This window comes from Ovis canadensis, chromosome 2 (assembly GCF_042477335.2).
Source record: "Ovis canadensis isolate MfBH-ARS-UI-01 breed Bighorn chromosome 2, ARS-UI_OviCan_v2, whole genome shotgun sequence".
NCBI classification, from domain to species: domain Eukaryota; kingdom Metazoa; phylum Chordata; class Mammalia; order Artiodactyla; family Bovidae; genus Ovis; species Ovis canadensis.
The window spans coordinates 21441827-21464064 of NC_091246.1; the positions used below are offsets into that span (position 1 = coordinate 21441827).

At 40.8% G+C, this 22238-nt stretch overlaps 1 protein-coding gene across 2 annotated transcripts in view; it reads left to right on the forward strand.

Moving 5' to 3' along the window:
- The first annotated feature begins 1999 nt into the window (after nucleotides 1-1999).
- Nucleotides 2000-22238, forward strand: part of GRIN3A (glutamate ionotropic receptor NMDA type subunit 3A) — a 213204-nt gene continuing 192965 nt past the window's right edge. The window contains exon 1 of one of the 2 annotated variants that reach the window (XR_011254220.1): nucleotides 2000-2811. Coding sequence is in view for 1 of the 2 variants with exons in the window: in XM_069575538.1 (XP_069431639.1) it covers nucleotides 2113-2811 (699 nt within the window). In the remaining variant the exon portion in view is untranslated. The remainder of the gene's footprint in view (nucleotides 2812-22238) is intronic. The other variant, XM_069575538.1, reaches the window with a different exon arrangement.

Genomic DNA, 22238 nt, shown 5'->3' on the forward strand with positions numbered 1-22238 from the left:
AGCAAAAGGAAAGTTCCAACATCCATGCACCAGAGCCTCTCTAGGGCTCCAGGAAGAATCTTTCCTTTCTGGTTCAGACTCTAGTATGAGTGCCACTTTGGCCTCATGGGAGTCTTTTCTCTAGCACCCCAGTCTTGCAAGAGCTAATTAGAATGTCAGGTAAGGTTAGTGCTGAGATGGCTTTCAAGATCTGTGCTGAGCAAAACAGCATTCACTTTGCAAGCTTCTTGAAAATTTTATTTAGCTAGAGCCTCTTCATCCCAAGGATTTAAAGCAAGATGGAAACTGTAGCTCATGAATCAAAACAACTCTCCAGAGCTAAAAGCTAGCTGTATTTGCATAACAATTTACCAGATCCAAATAGCAGGGCAAGGTTAGGTAAAATAAATTGCCAAGGTCATGGTTCTCTGAAAGTGTTATTGAAATTCAGAACTCCTGATGCCAGGTGTTTGTTCTGCCCCATGGATATCTCACCTACTCTCCTCATAAATGATGAATGCATGCTAAGTCGCTTCAGTTGTATCTCTTTGCAACCCCATGGACTGCAGCCCACCAGGCTCCTCTGTCTATGAGAGTCTCCAGGCAAGAATACTGAAGTGGGTTGCTACGCCCTCCTCCAGGGCATCTTCCCCACCCAGGAACTGAACCCAGGTCTCCTGCACTGCAATAGATTCTTTACCACCGGGGAAGCCCCCTCATAAATGATACTGTGGCCTGAAATAAAATAAATCTACTGTGTGTGTGGAAACCAGTGCGCTACCCTTAACCTGCTCCTTTCAACTCCAGATTGGTCGGGTCATGGAGGAAAAGGTCAAATCGTAATCCACTGACCTCCTTGTATTCAATACCACACAAATCAGAGCTCTTACTAGTAGCTATAATCTGAAGGACTCTTGGTCTAAACCAGAATCTGCTGTTGAGTGTGCTTTCAAAGCATTGATATTTTAAATCTCTTGGTCACATAATTGCTTCAAATTTTGTTATAATTCTGAGAACCAGAAAACATTGGGATCCTCAAAAAAAAAAAAAAAGTCAAACGTCCACGTGCCAAAAAGCAGGAAGCTGAGGAGATTAAACATATATATGTGGTTCTTGCTTTAATACCTCTAGCTAGAAAAACCTTTAAAAAGACATCGAAGAAGAGCTTCTTAAAGTCACTGCCTCTTTCAGCCTATCCCAGGGAAGCACTGGATTTCAGATTCCTCAGGCGCAACTCCGAATTCAGAATTCGTCTTAGGGCGCAAGGAATATCGCCAACTACGACTCCCGGCCTTGGAGGGGCGAGAACTTGTCAGGGGCGCGGGAAGGGCCACCCGCGACTCTCAACCATCAGCGGGCGTTTAGCGCAGCCAAGCGACAGGCCGGCGCCTGGCTCAGCAACAGGGAGGCGCCAGCTGAGGCGGGGAGAACTTTGCGCTCCGAGCAGAGCCACCCTTTGCTGGCCAGTCGCGTCGCTCCTCTGAGGAAGCCGGCGGCGGCGGCGACTGGGCGGAAAGAGGACGAAAGAAAGAAACGGAGGAAGTAGCGAGGGAAGAAGAAAAATGAAGCCAGCTCTGGGGGAGCCCGCGAGAGGGCGGCCGACGACGGAGCTAGGAGGATTTGGCTGCTTTCTCGCACCCCAGGTGTGAACCCTCTTCTCCTGCGCGAGGCCAAGGAAATAAGTGGGTCTCGTCTGGGCGGAAAAAGAAGAGTCAAGAATCCAAGTGAGCTTCTTGCCTCCTCGCTCACCGTTGCCCCCTAGAAATCCCCTCGGCTTCTCAGCCCAGCCTCCCCGCGGGACCGGACGCAGTGCCCGAGCCGCCCTGCGGATGGGGCGGGCAGGGAACGGGCGCCCAAGCCGCGGGTGACCAGCGCCGCCCGCCCCGCTCCGCGCAGGGACCGGGCGGGCAGAGGATGCGAGGCGGAGGGACTTGGGAGCGGGTTCTGAGACTGCCGAGGGCGCGCTAGCCTCCCATTTGGATGGCCCAGAGTCCGCCCCAGCACCTGCCACCGCTTCGCCAAGCCGAGTGAGCGGCGCGCGGGACCTGGGGGCGGAGACCTTAGGCGGCGGCTGCTGCAGCGGGGTGAGCCGGGCGCAGGAGGGGGCGCGCTTTCTCCCTGCGGGTCTCAGTAATGAGGAGACTGAGTTTGTGGTGGCTGCTGAGCAGGGTCTGTCTGCTGCTGCCGCCGCCCTGCGCACTAGTGCTGGCCGGGGTGCCTGGCTCCTCCTCGCACCCGCAGCCCTGCCAGATCCTCAAGCGCATCGGACACGCGGTGAGGGTGGGCGCGGTGCACTTGCAGCCCTGGACCACGGCCCCCCGCGCGGCCAGCCGCACCCCGGACGGCAGCCGGACAGGCGCCCCGCGCGATGAACCTGAGCCAGGGACTTGGCTGCCCCCGGCGCCCTCGCCAGGCGCACGCTGGTTGGGGAGCGCCCTGCATGGCAGGGGGCCGCTGGGCGCACGGAAGCCGGGGGAGGGCGCCAGGGCCGAGACCCTTTGGCCTCGGGACGCCCTCCTCTTCGCCGTGGACAACCTGAACCGCGTAGAAGGACTGCTGCCCTACAACCTGTCTTTGGAAGTAGTGATGGCCATCGAGGCGGGCCTGGGCGATCTGCCCCTCTTGCCCTTCTCCTCCCCTAGCTCGCCGTGGAGCAGTGACCCTTTCTCCTTTCTGCAGAGCGTGTGTCACACCGTGGTGGTGCAAGGGGTATCGGCGCTGCTCGCCTTCCCTCAGAGCCTGGGGGAGATGATGGAGCTCGACTTGGTCAGCTCCGTCCTGCACATTCCAGTTATCAGCATCGTGCGCTACGAGTTTCCACGGGAGAGTCAGGTGAGAGGAGTCTGACGCTTGGAGTGGAGATGGACGCCACTAGGGGCCGGGACGGTAGCGGCGGCTGGGGTGGGGAGGATGGGTGGCGGGCGGAGAGGGAAAACCCGGGTGAAGACCTTAGGGACGTGGGGCTTTACAACTTTGATACTGTTTGAGGATCGGACCATATCCGTAGGTTATAGGTAGGAGGATCTCAGTAGGAGTAAAATAAAACATATTCAAACTCAGATGGAAATAAAATGAGAGGTAAAGGTAGCAAGATGGAAGGAAGAAAGTGGGAGAATAAGCGAAAAAGTCTTCACGTTTTGACCAGTTGGGAGAAACCTAGTGGTTACCCGATGGAAGTTGAAGTCCCAAGTTCAGGAGCATAGAGAGCTATCGAGGTTCTAATGATTAGCGTGGGGGATGGGCATAGAAGAGCCCGGATTGCCAGAGTCGTTCAGTCCCGGGAAGAAATCTGAAAGCAACTGTCAGAAAGAGCACCTGCCCTCTCTGACTTTGGACGACTTCCCTGAGCTTTAGGCCATGGTGTAAAGAAAACACCTCCCTCTAAATTCCTGTGCATAAACATGAAATCTGCAATTAGTACAGAAGCAATAGGTAGTCTGGTAATTAGTCTCGGATATTGAAAGGCATTAAAAACATAATCTGATACCGGAAAAATGGATGGGAGGACTCATCTAGGACTGTGTCTTTGTCCCTACCCTCTCTCCATGTGATGTGGGTTCAGAAACTGGCTATATTTAGTTGTGTTCTCAGCCCATTTCTGCACCAATTGTCTAGAAATAAAGAAGACTAATAATTTCGTTTCCTATGGGTTAAATGTGTGTGTGTGGTTTCAATAGAGGAAGCTATTTGTGAACTTAACTGTTGACAATTAATAATAAGATAAATATATTTTTAAAGGCAGGGTCCTCTTAGCAATGGGAGCTTTCTGCATTTTGTACATTATTTTTTAGTAAGATATTAAGCGTTACTAAGCATTGCACAAAGTATTTATGAAACAAATAGTTAATTGTCTTTGGTCCCATTTTAAAGACTGAGAAACTGAGGAAAGTTCAGAGGCTTGATCCACATTGGTTGGTATATTAGTAAAAGAGTCCAGACTTGGGAAAATTTCTCTCTATATCATTTTCACTCTGTCACTGTAGCTGGAAAAAATATTTCTAATCTCTCTTCTTCCACTTTGATATATATACAGAGATAAGAAATAAAATGAGTAAGAGCAAATACATATGAAAAGTTTGATCAAATCTATGCATAATATATGAAGAGAGTACTAAAGGTTTCTTTTTCTAGAAAAATGAATCTTAACATTTTTAATCTTAGGAAAGGTGGGTTCAGGCTGCTTTCTGCAGTTGCCCAGAAGATTCCTATTTAATGCTGAACTGTAGAGATTTGATCTGCAGAGTGCAGACTAATTAACTTTAAGCTAAAATATATTTCTGTCACCTGAATCTGAATGACTATAGGCAGCAGATGGGAAGGCTTGGGAAACACAGATGCACAATGCTGCCAATAGCCAGAGTGTTATAAACATGAAATTGCATCCATAGGGGTGTATCATTATTAATATATATGCAGAATCAGACATAACAAATGCAAGAGTCAGCATAACTTGCTTCTCATCATTGCTTCCTTATTACCTAATACTTCATACATGCTAACAGTGTTGTTCAGTCTCCAGACTCCTTTTCATTTGTAGATTGTTTGCCAGGAGTCTTAAATAGCAAAAATTTCCCCCAAAATTAGTGTTCCTTAGTTAGAAGTGAAATTGTCTCTGCTCCTTGATGAATTTTTGTGGTATGCAGGACACTTCAGTAAGGAGACCAGAGAAACTGTGAAGTAGCATCTAGAATCAGTAAATTTCAAAGCTTTAGGACCATTGGAGGGCAGAGAGTCCTCCAGGGACAACCCTTGCAAGCTGACAATAAAATAAATACTGTGTCAAGCACATTTGCTTCTGTATTTCAATTCAGAAGTGTATTTAAAATCATTATTGTCATTGTAACTTTCATGGCACACATCTTGAAAGGGGAGAATTATTGTTTTTGACTCAAATCTAGTTTGGCCAACTGAGGACATTTTCTTTCATTTATCTTTGTATTTTAACTTCAAACATATCTAACCTGTCTTACTTTTAGTATATAATTTAAATGTCTTTCTATAATGTTCTATATTAAAAATGTCCAGCTCAATGCCAAGTCACTGTAATATGTAATTTTAGGATATGACCATCATCTGCTTTCAGCAAAAATAAAAACTGATCTTTCTCTGGCTTCTCCTGAAAAGTGGAATTTTATCTAATACAATGATGGGATTTAAAAAAAAAAAAAAAACTTTCTAAATATAAAAGCATGCTGAAGTCATTTTACACATTAAATAAATTTGGCTTAAATTAGCCACTGTCCTTATTAGACTCTCCTGCCCAGTGACCTAGTTTGTTGATTGTGCCAGTGCCTAAATAAAGGATTCTAGAAGAGGGTGGACTTGTCCACACAATCATGCAAATCAAAATTGCCTTCAGAGCTGGAGCAGCAACATGTTTTCTCCTACTTTCTTTTGGGCTACTGATATTTTTATATGAAACCTAATTAATAAATAATGGTTTGGATCACATCCTGCCACAACTCCTGAATGGAGATACCACTGAAATGATCACCCCCTGAAAATAGTCATTTATTTCAATATACTATTCATTCAGAACATAAACACATAGGTCCATCAGCTTGAATGGAACAAACTTCCTTCAAGCATGGAAATCCATTAAAAATAAGATTGTTAGCTATACCGCTTTGGAAATCATATGTGTAATATCAGTACATAGTAAAAGCTTAATACAATATTACACATAGGATAAGGTCAAAGTAACTTTTGACCCAAAGTAACTTTCCATCCCCAAAATTCTGACTTTATTACACCTAAATCTCCACTTGAGACCAACCGAATTCTGTTCCTATGACCTTCAAATAATGATGCTGCACATGGATCCAGTTACGTTTAAGTTAGTTTAAGTTTGTTACTGTAAGTGCCTACAGTTCTTTCTTTCTCTTCACACCCCCTACTACTTTTTCTTCGGAGAGTTTTGTATAGTTTCTCCAAAGTTAACACCTCAAAATCTACTTGCTGAGGTAGTGACAGATACACATTTCTTTCTAAAATGTATCTCATGTTAATTCCATATTGGTTTCATTAGGCAGAATTAATGGAGTAATATAATTGGCTTAGATTCAAACCCATGCAATTAAAAAGAGACTACACTGCTATTTTCATCTCTCACTGAATGTACCATCCACAATGTGTATCTTGAACTATATATGCCAACTAATTAATATATGTTTATTCCCATGGGAATGTAAGTGTTTTGGATGGTCCATTTTTATAATATAGGGATAAGTACTAAATTCTGTTTATTAGAGTTTGACTAGCATGGTGCCACTTGTGTATGGTACAGGGGAAAAAGCAATGATATCACAACATAACTTACCTGCCTCGTGAGGGGACAAATGAAGGACATTTCTTTTTAAAACATCTGCTCTCAATTGTGGTAGTTTTTCTTGACTTTCTGCACATAGGCACTGTCCTCCCTCTTGGGGGAAACATATTCTTCTACAATTCATGATGAATGGCTTATAGTAGCACCTAATTATTGCTAACTTGAAGATAAATGATTTCAAGTTAAACGTCAAGTGATGCAAAACTTTTCTTAGCAGTATAGGCTCCTCTTGAAAAATAAACCTAGAACTAATTTGGAAGTTTTTATTTTTAATCTGGCAAATTTTTATAGCACTTATTTTTCTAGATAAATAGAGCAGAAGACACTAGCAAACACCATTCATTGGGCAGTTAACCTGTCTTGCCCCCTTTCCTTTTTGACTGCCATAGAAGAGTCTATAGAGAATTTTGGGTCTTGACCTCCTTGGCTGTTACATCTTGGGGTTAACTTACGATTGAATCAACTGAAGACCAATTTTGATGTCTAATTCCTTCCTGTTTTATCTTCTGGTGTGGCAGAAGTCACCTTGGATTTTGTGCCATTAGCTTGTATTTCATGAATAGCAAGTAGCAAGTCTTAGTCACTCAGTCATGTCCTATTCTTTCCAACCCCATGGACTATAGCCCACGAGGCTCCTGTGTCCATGGGGTTCTCCAGACAAGAATATTGGAGTGGGTAGGCCATTCCCTTCTCCAGCGGATCTTTCCAATCCAGGGATCAAACCCAGGTCTTCTGCATTGCAGACAGATTCTTTACCATCTGAGCCACCACTCATTAACCAATCATTTGGGTTAAATGAGCACAGTTACTGGAAGGTATATTAAATAGTACTCAGAAGACTCAGTCTACCCCTGCCTCTTACTGGCCATGGAATTTTAGGGAAGTGCCTCTGGTCTCTGAGCATCTAGGCTTGTCAGTCAAAAGAAGGTTGACTTTACCAGTCTGACAGAGTTGTTGTGTGAATCAAATAAAGAAAGTGATGCACTGTGAAAAAAATTTATAGTGTTAGCTAAATAACCAGTAGAGAGGTGTTAGTTTTGATCTGATAAGAATCATCCCAGTCCTAATTCACCACTAATTCTCCATTTCTTGTTATTAATCAAAATAAGATTTGATTCACAGTGTAATGTGTCTTCATCTCCCACCTTACTCTATACCCACTCCCTCATTTTATTTCTCTTAAAAGTAAGTGGGTTTAGCACCCACCTCCTGCCAAACAACTGTGTTCCTGAATAGTTTATCCCCTTGCCTGGGATTAGAAGACATGCCAAAGGTACCGTTTCTATACCAATGGCAAATTTTTATAAATGCACATCGCCAATGCAGTTTCTAGAGCCTTAGTTATTACCATAGAAGCTTCAATAAGATGCCCAATAACGTTTTCCAGAAATGTTGGCCTCTCATACATCTTCTATAGGAGAACTTATAGTAGATTGCTCACGAGACTATGGCCACAGGGTCTAATCTCTCTACCCCAACTTCTCCTGCCACACCACTAAGCACACAGTTTGGCTCATCTGAAATTATTTTCCTGGGAAGTCTTTCTTGACAAAGCAGTGTGTTGCTTCATACTGGCACAAGCTCCTTATCTCATCTTGGATAGGCAACAGTTGGCAGACTAGCTGCTTTGAGTATCATTGCCCTAAGCAACACTGTGGAGCTCTCATAGCAAGGTATTGCACACTTTAGTGGCACCACACAATGTAGAGATGACTTCTTTCTCTTTTCTCCTGCCTAGTCTAGCTGCTGCTACTCACATACACAAAAGAGTAAAGAAACAGCACAGCACTAAAAATGGGATGCAAAATCTCTAACTAGGCAGGAAGGAAGAAAGAACATCTCAGCGTCTATCACATTGCTTCTTGAGTTAATGCATGAATAACAAACTAATGGAAATCTTTAAGCCACTATTTCTTTCTCAGATCTTTCCTATGGGGGATGGTGGGAAAGTATTGGAGAAAAGGTAAACAAGGAGTAAGCCAGGCATCTTCCCCTAAACCTATTACATCAGCTAGACTTGCAGCTCTCCAGAATATAAAAGGTTCAGACACTTTCAGGGGAAACAGTGTTTCTCCCCCATTGAGGGAACAGGATGATCATACTGACCTCGGCTGGTATTGTATCAGTTGGAGGAAACTGACCATGAAAAGCTAGCATCTGGATGGCCAGGGATGGTCTGTCTGTAGAGATAAAACTTTAAGGATTCAAGTGGTAAAAAATTAAGCAGGATGACTTTTCTTTTGGTGAGGGTGAATTATGCCTCACTGTTACTCATTTGAGACATAGATTTAGGAAAAAATCCAGTCATATATATTTACATAAAATTTTTGCTTTTCAAGGCTCCTTCACAAATGTGCTCATAACATCCCTTTAACAGTCTTGTGAGGAAAGTAACAATGTATAGACAACATAAAAGGACAGGAAGAGCTATACATTACAGAAAGTGAGAGGTCACCAAGAGGAAAAAATACTAAAACCTCCCTATTAATTTAGTATATTTGTTAACCTATAATCTGAGAATCCATCACTGCTTTTGAATTATTGCAGGAAAAAAGATAAAATAGAGTGACATCTACTTCTAGGTTTGATGGTTAAAAGCATATTTTACACTAACTATCCAATATAGTTTAATTAAATGAATCATAATATAACTTTACAATATAGTGCTATGTACCCTTTCAAAATGAAGATATATTTATTGACACAGAATAAAAAATGTATATGTTTTATGTAAAGTGTGACCTTCTATCAGAGAAGGCAATGGCACCCCACTCCAGTACTCTTGCCTGGAAAATCCCATGGATGGAGGAGCCTGGAAAGCTGCAGTCCATGGGGTCACTGAGGGTTGGACACAACTGAGCAACTTCACTTCACTTTTCACTTTCATGCATTGGAGAAGGAAATGGCAACCCACTCTAGTGTTCTTGCCTGGAGAATCCCAGGGACAGGGGAGCCTGGTGGGCTGCCGTCTATGGGGTCGCACAGAGTTGGACACAACTGAAGCGGCTTAGCAGCAGCAGCAGCACCAGTGACTTTCTATAAAATATAAAGTCTAGAACTTTATTAAAAAGTTAAATGTGATTGTAAGTGAATGGTAGAAGTCCAGATTTTCCCCTATGCATGCTTCTTTTTTTCTAAAAATAAGTATGTATTACCTACACAATTAAAAATAAGAGAAGGACATCCCCAGTGGTTCATGGCTGAGACTCCATGCTCCCAATGCAGGGGGCATCGGTTCAAGCCCTGGTCAGGGAACTAAGATCCCACATGATGGTGTGGCCAAATAAATAAATAAAATTTTGTTTAAAAAGCTCTTATGCCACAACTAAAGATCCCATGTACCACAACTGAGGCCTGGTGCAGCCAAATTAATAAATTTAAAAAATAATAATAATAATACTAATAAGAGAAAAAAGACAAGTCTTCACATTTCCTCACCACTGCTTTCAATACTTCAATATGAAAATAAAGATTTTAGTAATAAATTAATTGTAGAATATGTTTAAATTTATCTTTTACATCCATATTTTCAATTTTATCCTCACAATTATTTTGAGAAATGAGCAGTACAGTTAGTGTTTATTTTACAAATCAGACGATAATAACGTATAAATGGAGGAAATGCAAGCTAGAGGTGAAGAGAATAGGTTTTTGAGATGTACAGACTATGTTTGAATCTTAGCTCTATAGCTTTCTAGATATCATACCTTGAGAAACATCCCTGATGTCTCCATGCCTCAGTTTTTGATCCACAAAATATGACTGTCTCATAAAGTTACGATGAAGATTGTATATGGTAAAGTTTGCATATCAGGTATGCAAAGTTCTAAGCACACCACAGTGTATTTTTATTCTAATGATTATTCTTTTAGCACATAGTGTTGGTGTAACTTAATAGAAAACTAAAATAATCAGAATGAAAGCTTAAATATTCTAGCTTGCTCTCTCCGGAGTACTTCTAAATGCATTTTCAGTATGCAGATGATATTTAAACTTACGAGATCGGATTCCAGTGGGCCAAGCTTAAGAAACAAACAGATGCTGCTGTTTTGAAACCCCATTTAGAGTTCCAACTCACTGAGGTACACCCTCAGGTTAGGTATGTGTAAATTTGGTCATCAGTGAGGTGAATGATGACCCGTTGCTTTTTTTTGTATGGATTCTGAATGACTGGATCTTTGGAGCAGTTACAGAGGTGAAAAATAATGTTCTGTTTCTATTCGTTGATATTAGTGAGGAATTCACAAGTCTTGCCTTACCTACTACCCTAATTTCTCACAGGCTCCCAGGAACTAAACTTAAGGAACAGTAGAAGCATGACACAGTTGACAGTTTTGGCTTCTTGGGGGAAAGGGGGAGAAGAGGGTTTTTAGAAAGGGGAGAGTCTCAACTTGATGCGGATTTAAGGCTCACAAGTTTCCCTTTTTTTCATGCAGGCTTTATATCCATACTAATGGATCTAACTTGTGGCATGTATTAGATCCAAGTTTAGGGACAGCAGCATTGTTACATGGGCTTCCCAGGTGGTGCTAATGATAAAGACCCCACCTACCAATGCAGAAGACATAATAGAAGAAGATTTAATCCCTGATCAGGAAGATTCCCTGGAGGAGGGCATGTAAACCCACTCCAGTATCCTAGTCCGCAGAATCCCATGGACAGAGGAGCCTGGTGGGCTGCAGTCCATGGGGTCACACAGAATCAGACATGACTGAGTGACTAACACACACATACACACACAGCTCTGTTATATACTAAGGATTACAAAAGATATCTATAGATCAAACTCTGTGTTTGATTGAATCCTGACTGTATCAAATTGTTTGATGCATTTACAGCTTTCAGGGACTTTTAAAATGTGCATCACTTTTCTGATTATGAAAGTAATGCATATGTGCTGCTGCCCCATGGGTGTCCTGACATATCCCTGAGTAACATTTTTTTTTCATGTATTTTATTCTCTCAAGGATAATACTTTAGAATTTTTAGAAACACTTGGATACAAGTAAAGAAAGCCTTATTGTCACTCCAATTGTACATTGGAATCAAAGAACAGAAAAAAAGAATTCACCTTTTAAAAAAAAATTTTCTGAAAAGTCAGAGTTGACATGGCTTTCAAAGCATGGACATTCTGAGTTGGTGGAATTTCTGTATTAAAGGGCGGTATTTTCCTTTATATTTGAGCCTAGCTTTGTATTTTCAAGGCTCTGCAAACGCTGAGCCTGTACAGTTCCAAACAATGGCTCTGTCTGGATCTTTCAGTAGCATTCTTAGGAATGACTTAGACATGGGTTGTCACTACTGTCCCTCAGGGGTGGTCATTAGCTGAACTTTCAGTACCAAGGCTTTGGCTGCATAGAATCTGTTGTGGTTTTTTTTCTATTGAAAGCCTCAACTCAAAGCCAAACAAAAGCTGAATGAATACTCTCCAGGTAAAAAATAAAAATTTTTATTTCCATAAATGAAGTTGGATGCTCAGCATGCCTTTATCTAATAGAATTACTATCTAGCTCAGTTGTGAAATTCTATTTGTTCAGTCCCAGCCAGAGGTACTTAAACAGGGATTCCATTTAACAAAAAATTTGCTTCTATGTGTTGTGAATTTAATAGGTTCAGATAGAGAGCTGTTATTGTTTTGATGCTATACGAGGAATTAATTTGAGTCATGTCATACAGTGTGTTATACACAGAAGGAAATGCTTCCATGTATGCCTGAAAATGAATGGCAAATCCAGGCCTAAATTAAGCCAATGTACTTTCTCCTGGTTGAAAGTACAGGGCGCCATCTAGTGGTCCTTAGAGTTTCAGTTCAGTTCAGTTCGGTCGCTCAGTCGTGTCCGCACGCCAGGCCTCCCTGTCAAGACTCCCACCTCTCAAGGCAAGAAAAGGACTCCAAGAAGCTTTTAGTCCTTTTCCTGGTCTTTTGACCTTGGGACATCTAGGTTAGTCCAGCTAAGAAAAGATCTTTTGCCTTCTAAGAATTCCCAACAATCTCTGCTGTTCTGCCACCATAATTGCAGTCACATGCAAAGAGTCGGACACGACTGAGTGACTGAACTGAACTGAACTGACCTTAAAGTATACACACCTCACAGTGTGTATCTAGAGGAGTTGGGAGAAAAATGTGAATAACTTTAGAAATGTAGGATGGTTAATTATTTTTAGTAGCTGTATTTACTATCACTTTGTTTTATAATGCAGCTTGAAAAGATGTAGCCGTCTTATTGTTGTTAAGCATATCATTTGTTCCTTTATTCTCATTATAAAAAATTATAAATAAATAAAATGCCAAAGAATAAAATAAAAACTGCTCATAAACCCACAGCCCAGAATTCTAGACATATGTATGTGTTATAAAATTGGGATCATGTCATTTTATGAAATTGTTTAACATATATTATAAACATCTTTTCATATCATCAATGTTTTTTCTATTTGTTAATGGCTTGATAGTTTGCCTTTGAATGAGCTGTTTCCTGATTTGTTTAACCAACCCCTGTTATTTGGACTAAGTTTTTACCATGAAAGGATAAATGACACTGCTACTAATGGGGCTTTACTTTCATCCTCCTCAACATTCTTACAGATTTGGTGCTGTGGAACACCCTCTGCTTGAGTTCTGTGACAGCATCATGGTTTTCTTTATTTCATTTTTTCTTTTTTAGTCCCTTCGTTGCCTTTCAGTGATTGTGCTTCTTGTATTTGACCCCTTGTAGTAATAACCATAGTGCTGTGCTGTCCAATTGTTAAAAATTTTTAGTTGGTAGAAAATTGCTTTACAATTTTGTGTTGCTTTCTGCTGTACAACGATGAGAGTCAGTCATAATTATATACATATCCCTTCCCTCCTGAGCCTCCTTCTCCTCCCCCTGCCATCCTGCCCCGTCATCAGAGAGTGCCAGGCTGGGCTCCCTGTGTTATTTAGCAACTTCCCACTAACCATCTATTTTACACATGATACTGTATATATGTCGGCTACTTTCTCAATTTGTCCCACCTTTACCTTCCCATGCTGTGTCCACAAGTCCATCTCTACTAGTTTCATCAGTGCCATTTTTCTAGATTCCATATATTTGTGTTAATATACGATACTTCTTTTTCTCTTTCTGACTTATTTCACTTTGCATAAGAGGCTCTAAGTTCATCCACCTCACTACAACTGACTTAAATCCGTTTCTTTTTATGGCCGAGTAATAAATAGTCCATTGCATGTATGTACCACAACTTCTTTATCCATTCATCTATTGATGGACATCTAGGTTGCTTCCATGTCCTGTCTATTATAAATACTGATGCAATGATCATTGGGGTACATGTGTCTTTTAGAGTTGTGGTTTTCTCAGGGTATATGCCCAGTAGTGGAATTGCTGGGTCATATGGTAGATTTATTCCTAGTTTAAGGAATCTCCATACTGTTTTCCATAATGGCTGTATCAGTTTATATGCTTATCAACAGTGCAGGAGGATTCCCTTTTCTCCACATCCTCTCAAGCATTTATTGTTTGTAGATATTTTGATGACGGCCATTCTGACTGGTGTGAGGTAATACCTCATTGTAGTTTTGAATTGCATTTCTCCAATAATGAGCAATGCTGAGCATCTTTTCATGCCTTTATTAGTGATCTGTATGTCTTCTCTGGAGAAATGTCTGTTTAGATCTGCCCATTTTTTGACTGGGCAAAAAACTGGGCAGTTTTTTGAAAAACTGTTTGTTTTTCTGGTATGAACTGCTTCTGTATTTTGGAGATTAACCCTTTGTCAGTTGCTTTGTTTGTAATTATTTTCTCCTGTTCTGAAGATTGTCGTTTCAACTTGTTTATAGTTTCCTTTGCTATGCAAAAGCTTTTAAGTTAATAGGTCTCATTTGTGTATTTTTGTATTTATTTCAATTAATCTAGGAGGTGGATCAGAGAGGATCTTGCTATGATTTAAGTCAAAGAGAGTAACTGCCTATGTTTTCCTCTAAGAGCTTTGTAGTTTCTGGCCTTATATTTAAGTCTTTAATCCATTTTGAGTTTATTTTTGTGTATTGTGTTAAGAAGTGTTCTAATTTCATTCTTTTACATGTATCTGTCCAGTTTTCCCAGCACCTCTTACTGAAGAGGCTGTCTTTTCTGCATTGTATTATCCTTGCCTCCTCTGTCAAACATAAGGTGCTTATATGTATGTGGGTTTATCTCTAGGCTTTCTATTTTATTCCATTGATCTATATTTCTATTTTTATTGTGCTGTCCAATTGATAGCTACTAACCCTATATTCATTTAAGTTTAGTGAAAATAATACAAAATTTACAGGTCAGTTTCTCAGGCACTCTAAAACCATTTCAAATGCTCAGTGGCCACATGTGGCTAATGGTTCCTATATTTGGCAGCACAGATATACAACATTTTCCATCTTCACACAAGTTCTGTTGGACAAGTTCTGTTGGACATTTCTATTGCTCTCTAGGGCTTGGGGTTTTAAGCAACAGAAAACTCACTCCATGGGCTTGAAAATAATGGGTTTATGCTGAAAAACTACAGGAAGATGACAAGGAATAGAACTGCTTAAGGGGAGCTGGGCTGCGTCACTGGGAAGGTGCTGGGCAGCTACTCTCTTCTTCACTTTCTCTAGGGCCCAGAAGCTCTTCTCGGGCTCTCACTTCACATCTGCTCCATCCTCCTGTCTGGAGAGCAGTGTCTTCCTCTGTCCTGCTGTAACTTCTGCCTGAACATGGTTCTGATTTCCCATGACAGGACTTGGCCTGAACTCTCTGTGACTTTATCACTCTGATCAAATCATTGGACTGTGTTCCTTATACCCCCCTTAGCCCACATTCTCCAGATGTCTAGTTGTCTCCACCCACATAGAATGGTTTCCCCTCCAACCTTCCTTACTCCAAAGAGCAGTGACCAGCCTCCCAAGTGAAGTTCTCAACACAACCTTGGAATGCAGCAGGAAATAGAATAGCAAAGCCACTGTTTCAAAAGAACTTACATTCTAGTGAGGGGGGCAGACAATAAGACATAAGAACAAATAAATATCTAATATAGTATTATTAAGTAAAGGCAAGTACAAGGGAGAAAAGTAACTCAGGGTAAAAGACTAGAGAATGACAATGGTTAGTCACAAAGGCTTGCCTGAAGAGGTAACATTGTACCACTGATAGAAGTAAAGAATCAGCCATGCAAATTTCTAAGGGGAAGGCATTACAAGCAAAGAGAGCAAAAGTGCAAAGGCCTTGAGGTAGGAATGAGCATAGCAATAATTATTTGCTGCATAAATGGATCATCCTTATTACCATCTATAACACTATTTGCTAACAAATTCACAGTTTCAAAGAAGAAAGTATAAATAGTGAGGCAATAACCAGATTTACATTCTCAAGATTTAGACTCCTGAATTTTTCTTTTTGCATGTGGTGACAGCAAGAATTTCTAACTGGAATTTCCAGTTATCTCTCTCTTTATATTTTTACCTTAAACTCAAAATATGTAAAGATATCCTCAGACGGTACTTTCTCTCACCTATAACAATATTTCTCATAACATCTTTAGCTCCTCCCTTTTCTTGGCATCTCATTCTGTTGCCTTCCTCAGTATGCTTTGCATGTCCTTACCTTATTCTTCCTTCTGATTTTCACAAGATACTAGCTGCTCCTGCCAATACTCTTGAATAGCCCCCTAATATCTCTACTTCCTTTCCTCCAAACCATTCTGCACACAGCTTCTACATAAATCTTCTTAAAGCAAAGCAACTTTCACTCATTTATTCATTCTTTCATTCATTCAGCAAACATAAGGTACACTGCACTGAGTCTAATGCCTCTCCACTGCTCAAAAGACACTTTATTATGGCAATAGTATAATTCTTTCTTCACTCCTCAACACTCCTAATGGGTGAAACTCACACCTTAATAACAATTGCTACAGGACTGATTCACAAAATTGGAACAGGATCTACCAGCCTTAAAAGAATATATCAGATTCTCTAGTTTTTGTGGATATTGTTCAAAAAGCATTCCATCCCCCACCCCCAAGATTCTGACATGCCTTCCCTAAAACCAGAAAAACACAGATCAATTACCATCACCAATCTTATAAAACCTGGTCCTCAAGGGCTTCCACAAGCAGGTGAAGATAATTCTTTCTGGTCTGTGACATTCTGTTGAGATACACATGCCCAGAAAATATAAGATCTCTAGGAATTAAAATGTATTTTTTTAAAAATCAATAAATGTAAATCATCATATTAAAAAGCACTTATCTATTATATATCTATATAGAAAGATAGATATACACCAAGTTGTCACGATTTGCAGATGAATTAATCTCCAATTCAGAATTGATTTTTCCACTGAAGCAATGTTATCTGTGGCTGTTAAGACCTCAGGCCAGACCACAAAACGCTGTTTGATCATAATAGCGCAGAATTCTGATTTTTCTATAGGCACCAAACACTATCTGTAACAGGCACTTTTGTTTGAGATGAAGGGGATGTGGAGTGAGGAGGAGAACCAGAAGACCTGTCTTCAAATTATAGCTCCAGAAGCATCTGAAAACGGCTTTGGTAACCTCCCTGAACCTCAGTTTCTTCCATTATAAATTATCAATAGTACTCATTAAACAGGTATTTATGGAGGGCCTCCCATGCTATTTTAAAGAATTGATAGGGGTTTCGGTGAGTTAATATACATAAAAATACTTTGTACATTCAAATTTTAAAAACAGATGAGAAGCATTTATATTGAAACATCTTTTTCTTTGAGAAAATGATTCTAATCCAGTTTGAAAAAGCCAAGACATATCTTTTCAGGTACTCTTGGCAGTGGGAACAGCCCGCGCATGTTCTATCACCCGGCATTGAACTAGCCTGGTTGGTTGTGCATGCTAACTCACCTCAGTCGCAGCTGACTCTTTGCAACCCCATGGATTGGAGCCTGTGAGGCTCCTCTATCCATTTGGTTTCTCCAGGCAAGAATACTGGAGTGGGTTGCCATACTCTCCTCCAGGGGATCTTCCCAATGTGGTCGTATTGTGACTCCTAAATGGTCAGCAGCAGCTGGAGAGGGAGGAAAGAGGAGGGTTTCCTATCTTCCAAACAGGGACTAAAAACGTCCTAACTGCTTGCATAGTTCTGCTGCGTATCTTAGACTTGAGGGGGAAGGAGAGATTTTGAGGGCCTAACAGGATAGGAGACCCACACCCAGGACACAGATTAGAATGAGACACTTTGGAAATAAAATATTAAAGCTAAAATTGCCTGCTATTTATATTCGTAAAAATCCATTAGTTAGAAGTTTTGAGATCGCATCGGTTTCCCAATAATAGTCCATCATGGGTTAGAAAACTGGAAGATAATTAAATCTCATTCTGACCTTCATTTCAAGTCTGCCTTTAACACTTGCTGGGCAGCAGCCACTTGAAGATCTTCATCAAGAAATAGCTGCAGCTCAGGCCAGGAAATGCTTAGGATCCCCCTCCTGTGATGGTGTAACCCTAGGAAAGATCAGGAATAAACCAACAGGCTAACCTTGGCCTATACCACCTGTGCCTAGAGTAGTTCTGTGATCCCCATTCTTGACTTCTCTGCCTCCATTCTTGGCTTCTCCATTATATTCTCCAAGGTGCTGTCAGAAGAGAGGTGGTTCACTCACTGCTTGAACACTTTCCCTACTTCCCAAAAATATCATTATTTCCAAACTTTATGCAATCATGTACTGCCCTCATAGTCTCTGCTATATCTGTGATCACCTATTGCTGTTTTGAAAATTAACTTTCTTTAAATTTATATTTAAAGATCTTTTATCAAGACACTAATGAAAAACCAGTATCCCTTGCCATAAAGAGAAGTTAATTGTGAAAATAAGTATACAATGAAAACAAAGCAATTCCAGCCAGGTAGAATTGCCTGAGCCTTTTTGTAAAAGGGAAATTTTCCAGGTGTTAGAGAAGTGTTAAACACATACTAAAGCCAAACCGAGGCTTTCTCCTTGATTTAGCAGAAGGATTAAACATTTAATTGAAAAGGGATTAACTTTCTCACTATGTGATTCAGAGTTTTTTAATGTCGAGCCCCCCAAGCCACCTAAAATCCTCTCAGTAGCCACCCACACAGCCAAGCTCTAACCTATAGGATGAATTCTAAGCAGCTTTCATGTGACACTCAAGACCTGTCATCATCCAAGCCTGGCTTATTCTCCTCATTTCTTCTAGATTAGCACCTCATTTCTTCTAGATACTAAGCACCCCCTACCCCAAGCACTCTGCACAGTGCTGTTCCAAACCTTGACATATACTACTCCCACTGCTTGGAATCCCTTTCCCCTTGTGTCTGCCTAAAACTCCTATTAGCCTTCAAAAGTGAGCATTAGTTGCTCAGTCGTGTTCGACTCTTTGCAACTCCATGGACTAACTATAGCCCTCCAGGTTCCTCTGTCCATAGAATTCTCCAGGCAAGAATACTGGGTTGGGTAGCCATTCCCTTCTGCAAGGGGTCGTCTGCATTGCAGGCAGATTCTTTACCATCTTAGACACCAGGGCAGCCCGTTTAGCCTTCAAAACTTTGCTTAAATATCACCTGTGCACTGTCCTCTCCCACTGCAGTTTGTTACTTTCCCTTTTACATCGCTTTTCTACCTTGAACGCTCTTCTTTTCTAGATCTGTTGCATAGCCTAATAATTATTTGTTGATATATGTGTCTCTCTCCTCCACTAAATTGAACCCTAAACTCCTAGCACAGTGAGTGGCTCATAATAGATGCTCAGTGACTGTTGATCAAACTGAATCAATGGTCCATTTCCATCCTTTCCAGTGTAACACAACTAAGTAACACTGGCGGAAAATTCTCCACCTGTCAAAGTGTGGATGATGTGAACTAAGAAGTGTCCTACTTTATGAAAAAGAATTCTCATTCACTAAGTAGATAGAGTTCATGACCACCTAGAATTTACTCTGTTATGTAGAACAAAGCTGGAAGAGTAAGACCTTGAGGAAATTGATTTCATGAGAAATAGAAAAAGTATTTCTTCACCCTATTAAACTTTTCATGTCCTTCATCTTCCCCAAATAGGTTTTAAGTTTTCTGGAGACCACAGAGGCCAGAAAAGTGATGTTGTTCTTGTGGCTTTGGGTCACTGCTTTCTCAAATTCTCACCCCTGTTCCCCAGCCAATGTCTGTATATTGTGTAGCCAAGAGTTCTGACTTACATGTAAAATTAGAAAAATTCAGAGTTAATGAAAAATAAAGTGAAATTGTAGTCGCTCAGTCGTGTTCAACTCTTAGGGACCCCATGGACTGCAGCCTACCAAGCTCCTCTGCCCATGGGATTTTCCAGGCAAGAGTACAGGATTGGGTTGCCATTGCCTTCTCTGAGGAACTTGCCAGAAATGTCTATTTTTATGCCCCTGTCCAGAACTAATGAAAAATAAAGCTACTTGAAATAATCATTAATAAAAAAGAGAGAAAGCCTGGAATTATATTTTATTCTGTTATCTCTTATCAAGTGAAATATCAGGGAATCAGACAAAAGTTCAGATCTGGCTAAGGTCACTGCAGATGGTGACTGCAGCCATGAAATTAAAAGACACTTGCTCCTTGGAAGAAAACCTATGAAAACCTAGACAGCATATTAAAAAGCAGAGACATAACTTTGCTGACAAATGTCCACATAGTCAAAGCTATAGTTTGTCCAGTAGTCATGTATAGATGAGAGTTGGACCATAAAGAAGGCTGAGCATCAAAGAACTGATGCTTTTAAATTGTGATGCTGGAGAAGACTCTTAAGAGTCCCTTGGACTACAAGAAGATCAAACCAGTCAATACTAAAGGAAATCAACACTGAATATTTACTGGAAGCACTGATGCTGAAGCTGAAACTCTAATACTTTGGCCACCTGATTGTAATAGCCAACTCATTGGAAAAGACCCTGATGCTGGGAAAGATTGAAGGCAATAGGAAGAAGGGATAACAGAGGATGAGATGGTAGGATGGCATCACCACCATCTCAATGGACATAAATCTGAGCAAACTCCAGGAGATAGTGAAGGACAGGGAAGCCTGGCATGCTGCAGTCCATGGGGTCGCAAAGAGTCAGACAGGACTTAGTGACTGAACAACAACAAAATTCCTAGCTTCCCATTGTACTCACTGTTTTTTGTCATTAAGTGTAATTCCCTAGACTTTCAGCCCCCAGAGTGGTGGCCACCAGTGTGTTAGCAACACCCAGATAGCTTTTCAAAATAAAGATTCTCAGACTTATCAAATCAGAATCCCTGGATTTGGAGCATACAAATCTATCCAAAAACCAAACAACTTCACACGTGATTGTGTCCACAGGTGATTCTGAGTATTATATTTGGGAACCACTTATCCTAAGAGTCTTCCCTAATGTGATTTTCAAACCTTGACTGGGTACCACCTGAAACAAAATCACATGTAGGTAGTAGTTTTAAAGTCTAGATTCTAGACTCATCGAATTCCACTAAATTGTGTGTTGTGACCTGATGCCAGCTTTTTTTTTTTCTTTTTTTGAAGAATCTCCCCCAGGTGAATTTTATGTATGCACACCACAGTTAGAGACTCAATGACCTGGGGCAAGGTATGAAATTCAGATTTCATATAGGAGCCAGGAAGTTAACGGAAATGTGAAAAAACAGTCCCAAATAATACGGTGCACTTGTGCTAAATCACTTGTGTCTGACTTTATGGGACCCTGTGGATGGCAGTCCACCAGGCTCCTCTGTCCATGGGAGTGGGTGGCCATGCCCTCCTCGAGGGGATCTTCTCAGCCCAGGGATTGAACCTAATCTCTTATGTCTCCTACTTTGGCAGGTGGATGGATTCTTTACCGCTAGCACCACCTAGGAAGCCCCCAAATAATATGATCAGGAGTAGTAAAAATTGTAGATAACTGGATAGAGCCTAACCTTTCTGAGGGAGGTAGTCAGCCACCACTCACCTCCAACAAGCTGTTACTCATGGGATGTTGCCAAATATTCTGTTTTTCAAAGGAAGCCAGACTGTGGATTTTTTTTTTTTAATGTAAAATTGTCCTTGTGTGTGTTTTATCTGCTCAGTCATGTCTAGCTCTTTGCAACTCAGTAGATTATAGCCAGCCAGGCTCCTCTGTCCATAGAATTCTCCAGGCAAGAATACTGGAGTAGGTTGCCATTCCCTTCTCCAGGGATCTGGCTGACCCAGGGATTGAACCTGGGTCTCCTGCATTGCACGCAGATTCTTTACAGTCTGAGCCACCAGGGAAGCCCAAAATTGTCCTTAAATGTTGATAACTAATTCATTTTTGTTTAACTTTACTGAGGTATGATTGATATAAAATTGTAAGATAGTTAAAGCACAGAATGTGATGATTTGATATATATCTATATATCAAGTGAATTAAATAGCTGATTTCTTTTAAGAAATCAGCTTATTTTTAAAAAAATAATAATAATCTGCAGGCTTGCTAGAGCTTCAGGATCATCATTCTGGAGTAGAAATGTTAATACATTTGAGTAGGCAAGTATTAACTAGAAATGCCTCAATGACTGGATAAGCAAGAGGAAGTGACATAGGCCTGTAACCATAACAGGTACAGCAGCTTAAAGGTGCAGGTTGGAAAAACTAGAATATGTGCCTATTATACAGAAGAGGTGGCCACCTTCATCTGAAGCAAGAGAACAAGAGGGAAAATAGGTATTAAAAGATAATGAATGTAATCCATTCCAGGTGTACCCATAAATGAATCTTAGAAACCTTACTCATAAAATAGAGATAATGAGATGATAATAACTACTCCTAGTGTTAGAGGTACTGATTAAGTAGAATAATTGCTCTCAAATAGATTAGCAACATCATATGACATATAGTAGGTATTCATTTTTTTAATATGCTAGTTTCATTGTTTTCTATCTTCCTAAGCCTCTGTTCTCTTACATTAAAATTTAACAGG